General features: G+C 39.8%; 1 protein-coding gene across 2 annotated transcripts in view; it reads right to left on the minus strand.

Moving 5' to 3' along the window:
* Positions 1–12,512, minus strand: part of NAA16 (N-alpha-acetyltransferase 16, NatA auxiliary subunit) — a 63,497-nt gene that overhangs the window by 14,465 nt on the left and 36,520 nt on the right. Inside the window, exon 10 of one of the 2 annotated variants that reach the window (XM_062636839.1) lies at positions 4,338–4,448. The exons of the other annotated variant lie outside the window; for it this stretch is intronic. Within the exon in view, the coding sequence (XP_062492823.1) occupies positions 4,392–4,448 (57 nt within the window). The 3' untranslated portion in view covers positions 4,338–4,391. Of the gene's footprint in view, positions 1–4,337; positions 4,449–12,512 lie in introns of those variants that run through there. 2 annotated transcript variants of the gene reach the window in all.

Consider the following 12,512-nt stretch of genomic DNA (forward strand, 5'->3'; position numbering starts at 1 on the left):
AAAAATATTTCATAACTGGTACCAGAGGCACCCTTCGAATGATCTGTTTTATCTAGCACAGCGCCATCACACCGTTAACAATATTTAAATCAAGGGCAGTCTGCCCATACCTTTCTGGATGAAGATAATGATGGAAAGGAAGTTTCAAATAAAGAACCTGCCAATAGACTCAAACAGGAAAAAGCTCACAGAGTCAGTCAACCACAATCAGGGAAAAAACATCGGGAAGTGGGGCTGCTACACATTAGACAAAAGGTTTTACTACAGCCTAATGAAAACAAGCATCTTCATCTATAGCCAAGAGATGACTGGCATGAAATGAGATGTGCTTTTTATCAAGGCAGCAAAGAACAGAGCATGCCAAATACATGAGCCAGCTGCACACTTGCACTGCACAAAAGGTCTGAGGTCAGGCTCTTCCAAACGTATCCATACAAGAAGGTGTATATGGGCAGCCACATGAAAAAGCTCCTAAAAACCTCCATTAATGGCTTGTAATCACTTTTAAATGGGAAATACACCTATTGGAGTGTCAGACACATTCAGAATTCAAAGTTCACTAAAAATCAAGAATAGCTAGAGCTCCTCTTTGCCCTGGATTAGGTTTGGAGGTGTGCCTTATGACACATGACTGCCAGTAAACTGCATGTCTTCTTCAACAATACAGCTACACCGCATTAAGTTTGTAATCAGTATGCACTTGACTATATACACCATCAAATCCTACTGTGATTAAATATCTCAAAATAATGCTAACTTGCTGTATAAATGAAGACTACTATTGCTGTCTTTTGCTGCTAGCACTGGGAACAGCTACTCCTGAAACAGAACAAGTGATACAATGTCAATACCACCAACAGATACACAAGCTATCTGAAATACCTCCAGAAGAAAAAGCTTCCTTTATTTAACTAAGTAAGTTTAGTTTGTATTTGTCATTCAAAAAGTAAATTGTAACATGGTATTTTGTATACCTGCCCTGCTGAAACAGTGTTATTTCTTTTTTAGGGCATGCTATGTACGCACATAATAAATCAAAGCTTATAGTACAAATAGCATTTGCTAAACGTTGCAATTGTTTTCTAATTTTGACTGAACCATCCAACATTTGTAGTCATATGTGACTGCATTAATCAGTTTTTGTCTCAGACATCTGCACTGGAAGCATATTTTTGTCCCATAAGTAATAGGCTTTGCACTTTTGAACTATTAGAGAAGTCTCAGCTAGGGGATAGCTCTCGGTACACCAGCTTTGCAGACAGCAGACTACTCAAGCAGAACGGCAAATGAATCACAAGAAGAACATTCTTCATTTAAGAATTTACTGCTGCTTTGGAAAGGTCTAGCATGTGTGTGTTTACACTGAAAGTAAAACTGCACAAGCTCCTCTGGAGCTGGGCAACAGCATCACAAGATCAGTTTCATGTTAAACAAAACAAACCTTAAGTAGGATGACTACAAATACAAGAGCAAGCCACGAATTTTAAGTGCTTCAAATGTAACAAGTTAAATATTAAACCAACTCTTTAAAGACGTTATTTTAAAAGCAATACTCCTTGAGTATCTTTATAAATAAACTGCTAAGGCACCTACTTGGGATGGAAAAAAGTAGGATTCAGCCAGACTTGGAAATGAGGTCTTAACTTTGAGACTGCCGGGAACTGTCAGAATTGCTCAATCTTCTTCATAAACGTAGCGTCTTTCCATTCAGAAAATAAAAGTACGACTTGCAGCCTAGAAAGCCAACCATATCCTGGGCTGCATCAAAAGGAGCATGACCAGCAGGTCGCAGGAGGTGATCCTGCCCCTCTACTCTGCTCTTGTGAGACCTCGCTTGCAGTATTGTGTACAGTTCTGGTGTCCTCAACATAAAAAGGACATGGAACTGTTGGAACAAGTCCAGAGGAGGGCCACGAGGATGATCAAGGGACTGGAGCACCTCCTGTACGAAGACAGGCTGAGAAAGTTGGGGCTGTTCAGCCTGGAGAAGAGAAGGCTGCCTGGAGACGTCATGGCAACCTTTCAGTATCTGAAGGGGGGGCTATAGGGATGCTGGGGAGGGACTCTTCATTACGGACTTTAGGGACAGGATAAAGGGTGACAGGTTAAAACTTAAACAGGGGAAGTTTAGATTGGATATAATGAGGAAGTTCTTTCCTGTGAGGGTGGTGAGGCACTGAATGGGTTGCCCAGGGAAGTTGCAAATGCTCCATCCCTGATGGTGTTCAAGGCCAGGCTGGACAGAGCCTTGGGTGGGGCATGGTTTAGTGTGAGGTGTCCCTGCCCATAGCAGGGTGATCTTAAGGTCCTTTCCAACCCTAACTATTCTATTATATGACTAGAGTAATTAAATGATTTTTCAAATTCAACTACACATCTAGTTGTGTTATAAACATAATAGTTGATTTTTCCTCAAAAACTGAAGCAAACTTCAATGAAAATGTGTATTTACTATTGGCAGCGTATTTTCTGCACCTATAGGGAAGCTAAAGAACACTTCAAAGTACAAACATTAGCATTCAACACATCATAAATATTAACTAATTTGACTACAATGTTCCTATGCGATTTCTACATAGGCTCTTTTAGAAGTGAAACCTAACACAGATTAGCAGTCTACAAAACTGTTGAAGAGAAGTTACACAATTCAGAATACCTCTGTGCAGGAATATGGAGCTCAGTAGGACAGTAACACCAGTCAGAACAGGCTGTCCTAGAAAACTCTCCTACAACGGTCAAGCTGTAAAATGTACAACACAGAATTAAAATAAAAACCTAGGAACTACACGAAAGAAAACTAAAGGCTTGACTTTTAAAATCTCTTCTGATTTTACAATTCCAGACATTGATCTTCCATTGCATTTTCAAACTAAGCTACAGAAATTTAACATGCCAGCCCACTACTGAAGCCTGAATGTAATTTACAGAAGCCTACACATTTATCTGCTATTTCCAATTACACAGAGACCTCTAGAAGCAGCACACTGCTTAAATGTACTAGACATCTTTCGTCTAGGAATTGGCCTAAAAGGATAAACAGACTATAAATGGGATATTGTTTTTCCCCAGATACACTGTTGGAGACATGACAGAGCCTTATAAAATAGAGTCTTACAGTAACAAATAAATCAGGAAGTTGTGCTCAGAGAACATCTCGTATGGAGCGACTGATCTGAAGTTTACTCATATTTTAATTCACTCCACCCCAAATTAATCTACACTTCATAGTGAACTGCAGGTATCTAGTAAGTTCAATTGACAAATACTTGGTATAAGTATGTAAGTACAGAAGAAAAACTAACAAAATTCAGAGACGACTGGCTAAGCTAGACTTACTTCTCTAGCAGCAGTCCCATGTCTGAATTACACCAAAACCAACAGGTGGTAAGGTACAAATCAAGGAGCCACTCTAAAGCAACAGAAATACAGATACGAAGCAACCAAATATAAAGTATTTTGTTATATGTCTTTTCCTGAAGAGTGCCTGCCTCATTTAACATACACCAGAGTGAATAAAATTGAAAAGAAATAGGGATAATAATTCTACCAGAGTACTGACACAAGACAGGGTTTTACTTTCATTTTCATATTCACAGAATAGTTCGGGCTGAAAGGGACCTTAAAAATCACCTAGTTCCACACCCCTTCCACAGACAGGGATACCTTCCACTAGACCAGGTTGCTCAAAGCCCCACTCAGCCTGGCCTTGAACAATTCCATGGATGGGGCAGCCACAGCTTCTCTGGGCAACTTGTGCCAGTGTCTCACCACCCTCACAGGGAAGAATTTTTTCCTAATATCTAATCTGGATCTACCCTCTTTCAGTGTAAAACCATTCTCCCTTATTCTATCCCCATATGATCCTCCATCTTCCTTGTAGGCCCCTTTAGGCCCTGCAAGGCTGTTCTAAGGTCTCCCTGGAGCCTTCTTGTCTCCAGGCTGAACAACCCCGGCTCTCTCAGCCCGTCTCCATTGCAGAGGTGCTCTAGCCCTCTGAGCATCTTCGTGGCCCTCCGGACTCACCTGAGCAGGTCCATATCCCCTTGTTAGAGGCCCCAAAGCTGAACACTACTGCATTTCCTAACATGCTTCCACTCTGCTGAGCTAGAGTTCTCTTTCACTTCCATATGTAATCCACCAGCAGTTCACAGAGAGCACCTAAGTACAAGACCAACTGCAACTTGCTGCAAATTCCTTTAGCTTCCTAAATCAAGGATGAAAAATGTTTTTTTTTCCTGAAAGGGTTAAAGAAAGATCTTCACTGGAGACAGCCTACCTTCCTGTGCAGACAGTCTTACACCATTTTTTGAGACTGTTGTTTCTGATGTTTCTTCCAGCCAGACACTTTCTCTCATGCAGTATTTCCTCACAGTCTCCATGTTTTTAGTTACTCAGAATAAGGGCACATGTGCACTAATGTCGAGCTTCAATGGAATCAACCAACGCACCTGCAACACAATCGACGCAAACCTTGATGTTGACTAATTGACTCTTTGGATGGTTTATCTCATGGATATAGAGACCAGCACATATAGGGAACCAAAGAGTATTTCTGAATATTGCTTAAGTACAAAGAGAGCTTTTTGGGGGGAGGTAGGGGTAGCATTTCAAGATCCCTCTCTTGTGACAACCAATAACAAATAAGGCTGTTCACTACTATTTCAAATACATCTGGACAGCAGCTTACAGAATTTGAAAATGAATGCAAATCCCATGCAATTGCTTGCGCTTCAGGTTATTAGCTTCCATCAGAAAAGTTCTGCGAAGAACCACAGATACATTCACCCTGAACAGTAACTTTGCAAGAACAAAACTCATACAAACACAGTGACACTCCTAAACATGAGTATTTGCTTCCTGAATGTGCCCAAAAGACTATGGCTTCTTCCCAACCTAATAAGTATTGTGACAACTGTGTGAATTTTATTCAATTACAAAGATACCAACAGGAAAAGTGCAGTTTAAATATCCAAGTATATTTCCCGTTTAGAAATTAAAAGAAGCCCAATAAAGATTTTTTGTAAGCCTCCATGCTGTATAGCAGGCTTTTTAAATTAAAGGTTTAGCATTATAGAAAACTCAATGAGAATGGCTACTCTACTGATATCCATTTTTTAATACCAAACTTCAGAAACTGAAGCACTAAGTAAAGAACAAAAACTACAAAAACCACTTGTGGCATAAAAGAGGAAGAACCCAGTAGCTTGTCTGCAAGTCTCCTATACCACAGAAAAGGATTAAGGCACCCATATTAAAGTATTTCAGGTACACACAGACTGTACTGTGTTGAGGCATTTTCCTGTAAGTGCTCCACGTTTCTTTAGCGTTTAAATAAAATTATATCTCAGTTGCACTTCAAACCCTTTCATTCACATAGCAGTACTTTTAAGTAGTTATTTCAGAAGGCTCCACAAATCATGAAAATGAAACTTTTCATGCTATTCTTAGAAGTATCAACTGTAAGTAAAAAAATCCATTATATTCCCATTTTTAAAGCCATGTTTTGTTTAAGTAGCATTTCAAAGATGAAACCGGGTCATCTTGTCAGTAAAAAGCCTCAAACCACAAACCCACAAGTTTCCTTGTGTAGGATGAAGCTGCCTTTTAATTATAGCCTCCCCTGCTATCTTCCCATGTTATCATACTTGCTTAGGATGAACTCATTTTAGTCAGTCACCTACAATTCTTACTACTTAGTCCACAGTTAAAGGTGGAAAAGACAATAAATTCACTTTAAAATGCAAGTTACCTCCACAATATGCTTATAAATTGATAATGCAGACTTTTAACATTTTATGGCAAGATCAAGCAGATCAAGTGAATAAATCTCCAGAGACAATATGAGAAGTACATGCTTTAAATAACATTAAGTAAAAGAAATTACTTATCCCAGAAATAACTACAGTTCTTCAAAACACACCAACACTGCACACAAAGGTGCAAACAGGCACTCTCACATAGCAAGTGACCTTTTTCTAAGTCATGCAGGTGGACTTTTCAAATGAGGACAGCTAGTATGTTTTTATTTCCATATCTTCAATCCAACCACCTTTCAGATATTGCAACTGCAGAAATAGTTTGTTAAGCAGCTGTGCTTTTAGCTAAACTTCACAACATAGTAAGAAAAACCAAAAATTATTACAAATTTAGAACTGTACACAGAAACTTGTACTTAAAACATCTGTGCCCTTCCTGAAGCACAAATGGTAACTGAAGGACAAGAGTGGGATGGACAATAGGTCCTACAAATTTGGCAACTATTATTCTCACCTTCAACACAGAGTATACAAAGAACATGAACCTTGCTGGCACAAAATTTACATAAACTAAAATTTACAGAAACTAGAACTCCAAGATGAAAACAACACAATATGTTATAACCTCTCAGAGCAGGCCATTTATGGTAAAAGGCCATTTTCTCTTTAAATGTACACCAAAGTAATTACTGTAGAGTATGGAAGGCAACAGGTACTTGGGACAGTAAGTAATTTTAGTGTAATTCAAAATTGAAGCACTGATCTCTGAAAAACAGCACCTCATCTGAAGCCTAGCACTTGTCTTTAATGCTTAACAAATGTCCAACAGCCTCACTGAGCACCTCCCCATGTGAGCTATCTGACCTGAGAAATAATCTGGATGCAATTATGACTTTACCAGAATTTCATTGTTAACTCTTCCTCCACTTTTCCTTCACCAACTACAGGAGGGCACACTCAAGTTCACTGAACATCACCAGCTTGGCCACATAACTGCTGATTTCTGAGAAGCTGAAAGTATTCTTTACACAGCTCTTCCTCCTCACTTGAGACTACAAGCAGATGATCACTAAGAAAACACCAAATGTAATACAACTATTACATTATTAGAATTTTCACCAAGGACCATCACAGAAATAAAAAGTGATGCCATATGTGCCACTTTGAGAGCACCAAAATCAAGAATGATGGACGGACTCTTACCAAAACAAAGATTACATCCTTTCATGTCTATAGATAGCATCCTCAGTCTAACCCTGTTTCATTTCTGAATAAACAACCTGCTCTTCTGGCAAGTGCCTACCCTGAAGCAGCAGTTATAGATGCTTCATGTGCATGTACTCACATTTAACCCAATACTAAGGCAAGTCTGCAGTTACCTGTGTTTTCAAGTTAATCTGTTTCTAAAAGGCAGATTCTGTGACAAGTGCTTGTTTTTCCCTTTGTGAATAGTCTGAAAAGGGAAGAGCAAGAAATTCTAGGAACTAATTAGGAGGGCTATACTGGTAAACAGATACAAAAATTACAACTAAAGATTCCAAATCACAGTATCCTGATTAGGGATCTCAATGCTTTTGTATATAGGCACTCATGTATAGAGGCATGGCCCTTTTCACTGTGCCTATCTGCACTGTTTGCTAGAGGAACTTTATGTTGCCAAACTTGCAGAAGATGCACCTGTCCCAGTATCAAAGTACCAGTTGCAGAGTAGCTTGCTGGCTAGCAAGTCACAACTCCAAACTGATCCTAGACTCGAAGGTGAAACACAGTAAGAAGATGCTATCACAAAATCATTGAGGTTGGCAAAGGTCACTGTCTAGTCCAACCCTACTGCCTTTACAGAATGAGGTCAGCAGAAGCAGGTTATTCCTGGCCATGTCCAGTCATGTTTATATTATCTCCAAGGATGATGACTCCACTACCCCTCTGAACAATTTGTTCCCATGCTCAACAACCTCCATGACAAAAGTGTCTCTTCTTTTGTTCAAACATAGGCTAAACAATGCTAGCTCTCAGCCTCTTCATCAAATGCCAGACACTCCAGTCCCTTCATCAACTTCATGGCCTTCCTGTAGACTCTTTCCAGTATGTGCATGTGCTTCTCACACAGGGGAGCCCAGAACTCTCCAGTTTCACCAGGGCTGAGGAGAAGGATCATAGAAACATAGAATAGTTAAAGCTGGAAAAGACCTTAATTAAGATCATCCAGTTCCAACCCCCCTGCCATGGGCAGGGACACCTCACACTAAACCACCTCACCCAAGGCTCTGTCCAACCTGGCCTTGAACACAGCCAGGGATGGAGCATTCACAACTTCCGTGGGCAACCCATTCCAGTGCCTCAGCCCCCTGACAGTAAAGAACTTCCTCCTTATATCCAATCTAAACTTCCCCTGTTTAAGTTTTAACCTGTCACCCCTTGTCCTGTCCCTACAGTCCCTAATGAAGAGTCTCTCCCCAGCATCCCTATAGCCCCCCTTCAGATACTGGAAGTCTGCTATGAGGTCTCCACACAGCCTTCTCCAGGCTGAACAGCCCCAACTTTCTCAGCCTATCTTCATACAGGAGGTGTTCCAGTCCCCTGATCATCCTCACGGCCCTCCTTTGGACTTGTTCCAACAGTTGCATGTCCTTTTTATGTTGAGGACACCAGAATTGTACACAATACTCCAAGTGAGGTCTCTCAAGAGCAGAGTACACTGCCCTCAACCTCATGGTGGTGCCTTTTACTAATGCAGCACAAAATGCTGCTGGCCTGTACTTCATCAGTTTTATCTGTGTTATGGAAGAGAGTGTCAAATGCCTTGCTAAGTCAAGATAAACAGTATCAACTGCTCTTCCCTTCTCCACTGAGGCAGTCATTCTGTAACAGAAGGCTATCAAGCTAGTCAGGCATGAATTTCCCTGAATAAATCCGTCCTACCTACTCCCAACCACACTTTGTCCTTCATGTGTTTGGTAATGGTTCCAGGACTACTTGCTCCATCAGCTTCACCAGGACTGAGATGAAGCTAACTGGCCCATTGCTTCTCAAAATCCTGGTTTTCATACTTCTTGAGAAGGGGAATAACACTTGCTTTCCTCCAGCCCCCCAGGAAACTTCATCCATGACAATGGCCTTTCAAAGATCAAGTGTCAATGCAGTAACATTGTTCAGTTCCATGGGAAGTTGTGGATGCATCCCATCAGGTCCAATGGGCATGTGCACATCCAATCTGTAACCTGTTCCTCCTTTACTGAAATATATGTATTTAAGCACACTTCAGAAGGCTTGAAGAAGATTTACCACAAGTGTTGAACTTGAAATGAGCATCATGACAAAAAGCAGTACCAGGAAAGGTGCTTTGAACCTATCTGGATTCTGCCTCATGAAGAGGCTTGAGGGTTTCATTTGGTTGTGATTTGTTCGGGTTTTCTTTGTGTTTGGTTGGGGTTTTTTGTTTGTTTTTTTTTTTGCTCAACAGTGAAAGTTTTTAATAAAGTCACTGAGAGTTGGTATCTTCTGCTTTTCCTCTATACGTAACAGGAATCCACTCTTGGATATGTAAGAATAAACCCAAGTATTGTCAAGAAAGCAGTAAGGGCACCAACTAGGCTTCAGCTGAGTAATCCACTGCTAATTTGGTTTAGACAGTCAGTTACAGAATATATGCAGCTGCCCTGAAGTCTTCTCCTGACCCAAGACGTGTCCTATCAGAGGAGTGAATGATACCTGCAAGATCAGAATAAAACTATCACCATATGCACTGTTTGTCTTGGTGCTAGCAGATGTGGAAAGATGAAGATAGAGAAAAAAAAAACCAACATACTAAATACCTGCCTGAAAATGTCTCTCAGTAAGACCAGGCATCTGCTAATTAAAGGTATAGATTCAATGCATGAATAGTACAGTTTAAACTGCAGATTTAGTGTAACCACCACCACGGTGGTGTTTAGCAGTGTACCTTCCCTTTCCAGGTAAATCTTCCCTCAGAATTCTCCCACTTTGCAATAGAAATTACCCAAATAAAGTTAACCTGGGAAGTCCCAGGAAACAAGCTAATATGGAATGAACGTAAGAGTTCTGTGGAGCAGTAGAACATTCACAGGGTTTCCTTTTGTTGTCTTGAACAATAGCCAGACCCCAAAAAATGCTTTTCAAGAGAAATCATGCAAACAGGCACAGGCTGATATCTGAGAAGGTGACTGAACTCATAGCCAAGGCACATGTGTTTACTGGGGAATCTTTGTAACAGTTCAATATTATAAAAGCTATTTTAAAACCAGACATTCTTGAAGAGAACCAGAAGTTGCTGCTGTTCAGTTTAATACATGAAACAACATTCAACAAGTTACAGAAACACTTCCAGTCTATTTTCCCCATCTTAGTTTCTTTCTTCAATTTACCAGCCACACAATGTAAATGACTAATTAAAATACAATTAAAGTAGATTAATTGAAGTGTATTCTTCTGAAGACTGAATTTCCTATTTTTGCCAGAAAACAGATTCTGAATAACAGATAGCAATCAACCTATATACACTGCAAAAATCATTAAGAAAATGTTTATCCATATGTTGGCAAAATCATGCTTCACAATGCATGCTGATGGTGGTGTTAATCCAACACATACAACTACAGTAGCAACTACAGAAAAGTAGGTGAACTTTATTTTCTGAAGACAGACCTGTATTTTCCAATTTGCTTGTGACTTCTGCTACATGTACGTTCCACACAAGAAGAGTTCCTCTAAGTGGTATTTAAGAGTCTGCTAGCTGTTTTAGTAACTCAAAAAGGTAGCTAATTGACACACCAAGTCAAACACACTGTCCCTTACAAGGGACTACAAGATCAGTTGAGAAAAAATGCTGAGCTCAGAATGCAGGTTTGTTCTTTAATGCTAGTAAACCGTATAGATAGGTCTTGACCCTTGTTCAGACCAGTGATCTCCTTTTGTTTCTCCAGCCCTAACAGGTTAAGTAGAGCCTCGTACAGTACTTTTTTACATTGTGAGCTTTGTCTTTCATGTAACCATGCCTACTTTACACTACTTTATCATGACAGAGGTTTCACATTTAAAAAAGACCCAGGCTATATTTACAGCATCCTTTAGAGGATGCCATATAATGAACAGAAGAAAGCCTATTTCTTCACAACATACAGCAGCTACTTCAAGAGTCATCTGAAACAAACATAGTGATGAATATTTTTCTGTGTGTTATTTTTACTAAGAACAAAGCCATCAAGATAGTGTTTCATCAATTGACTTCTCTGATGCTGCAGGTAAAAAGTGATCTCTGACTCTCAGCAGTGATGTACCACTGAACATAGTCTATGTCGTATTATAAGCTTGTTTCAAATGAGACATCCAGGAAAACACCGTAAGACTGTTTGAAAGTCTATCACCCTCTAATCATAGACTCATAGAATAGTTAGGGTTGGAAAGGACCTTATGACCATCTAGTTCCAACCCCCCTGCCGTGGGCAGGGACACCTTACGCTAAATCATATCACCCAAGGCACTGATCTTTTCTTTAGCAGGAAAGAAAAAATGTGGCTGTATATACCAACGTAGCAAGCTAGGAAGCGATCAGTGCATGCCTTCAGTTATCTACAAACAATAAGCATAACAATTATCACTTGAGAAAGAACTTGAACTCTTTATATAACATATCCTCACTCATCCACATTACTTGTAGAGAAATCAGTTGCCAATATTATAGAAATATTTCCTTTTCAATTAGCCTTTGCCCAACATTTACTCCTACAATTCAATGCCCCCTCTTTTTTGTTATTTTAGCGTTAGAGCAATTTTATACTACAGCATAGTATGGAAGTGTACTCAGGATACTGAACTAGTATGATTTAGTTATACATTATTCTAATAATCCAAAGCTTTACCCACAGTACTATACATTTGATCAAGTTTAAATGGCAGTACAGTTTCTAGGTAAATGACAATTGTTAACTTCATTTCTTCAAGCTTCACCCTTCAGTCTCTACTACTTCTATGTCCTACAGTCTAGGTGGCTTGACAAAGAGTAAGAAAGAGTCAAAAACCAGTTCACATGCTACTTAACAGACTAGCCTAACAGCAAAAATCCTTCAGAATTGCAACCTCATTTGAAGAGCTTTGAAGGAGTGAACAATTTATTGGAAATGGAAAAAACTATGGAAAAAGACACTATGGAAGAAACTATGGAAACAGATCACTGCTTTGCCAGCAGCGGACCATAGAATCTGTAACTGGAACTTGTTGCAGAAGCATGTACAGTAATTTACAGCAAAGCATGCTTAACACTTTCTCCCCATTAGCTTCCAGAGTTAAAGTCTTCCTTAAGTACCTCTGAGACATTATAATCTCAAATCTCAGTGGGTTAACAACTCACTCCTAGAAGGTAACAAACAATATTACTGAGACCAATGAAGCATCCTAACCTGCTCATCCCAGGTTTCACCATACTGTCTGTTACCTTCTCAAGCATCCAAGTTTCAAGCAGTTAGGAGCTCTTGAGCAGTTCCCCTTCTAGCCAGCTGTGCAGTCAAATATAAACCTTTGCACATGGCAAACTCAGCATAAGGCCAATACATACATTTGTGTACTTGTGGTGCCCTTCTGTGACTTCACCCGAATGATCTTACACAGTTCTACTTTAAACGTGAAGGAAGATTAAAAACATCTATCCCCCTTAACCAAAGTAAAGCATATTCTCTACTGAAGTGATGAAGAACCAGTTGCACTCCACACATTTAGGTAGTGGAAAAAGTGACATCCCTT

Source organism: Pezoporus occidentalis, unplaced genomic scaffold (assembly GCF_034315485.1).
Source record: "Pezoporus occidentalis ecotype Australia unplaced genomic scaffold, CSIRO_AGI_Poc_V1 ctg5, whole genome shotgun sequence".
NCBI classification, from domain to species: Eukaryota; Metazoa; Chordata; class Aves; order Psittaciformes; family Psittacidae; genus Pezoporus; species Pezoporus occidentalis.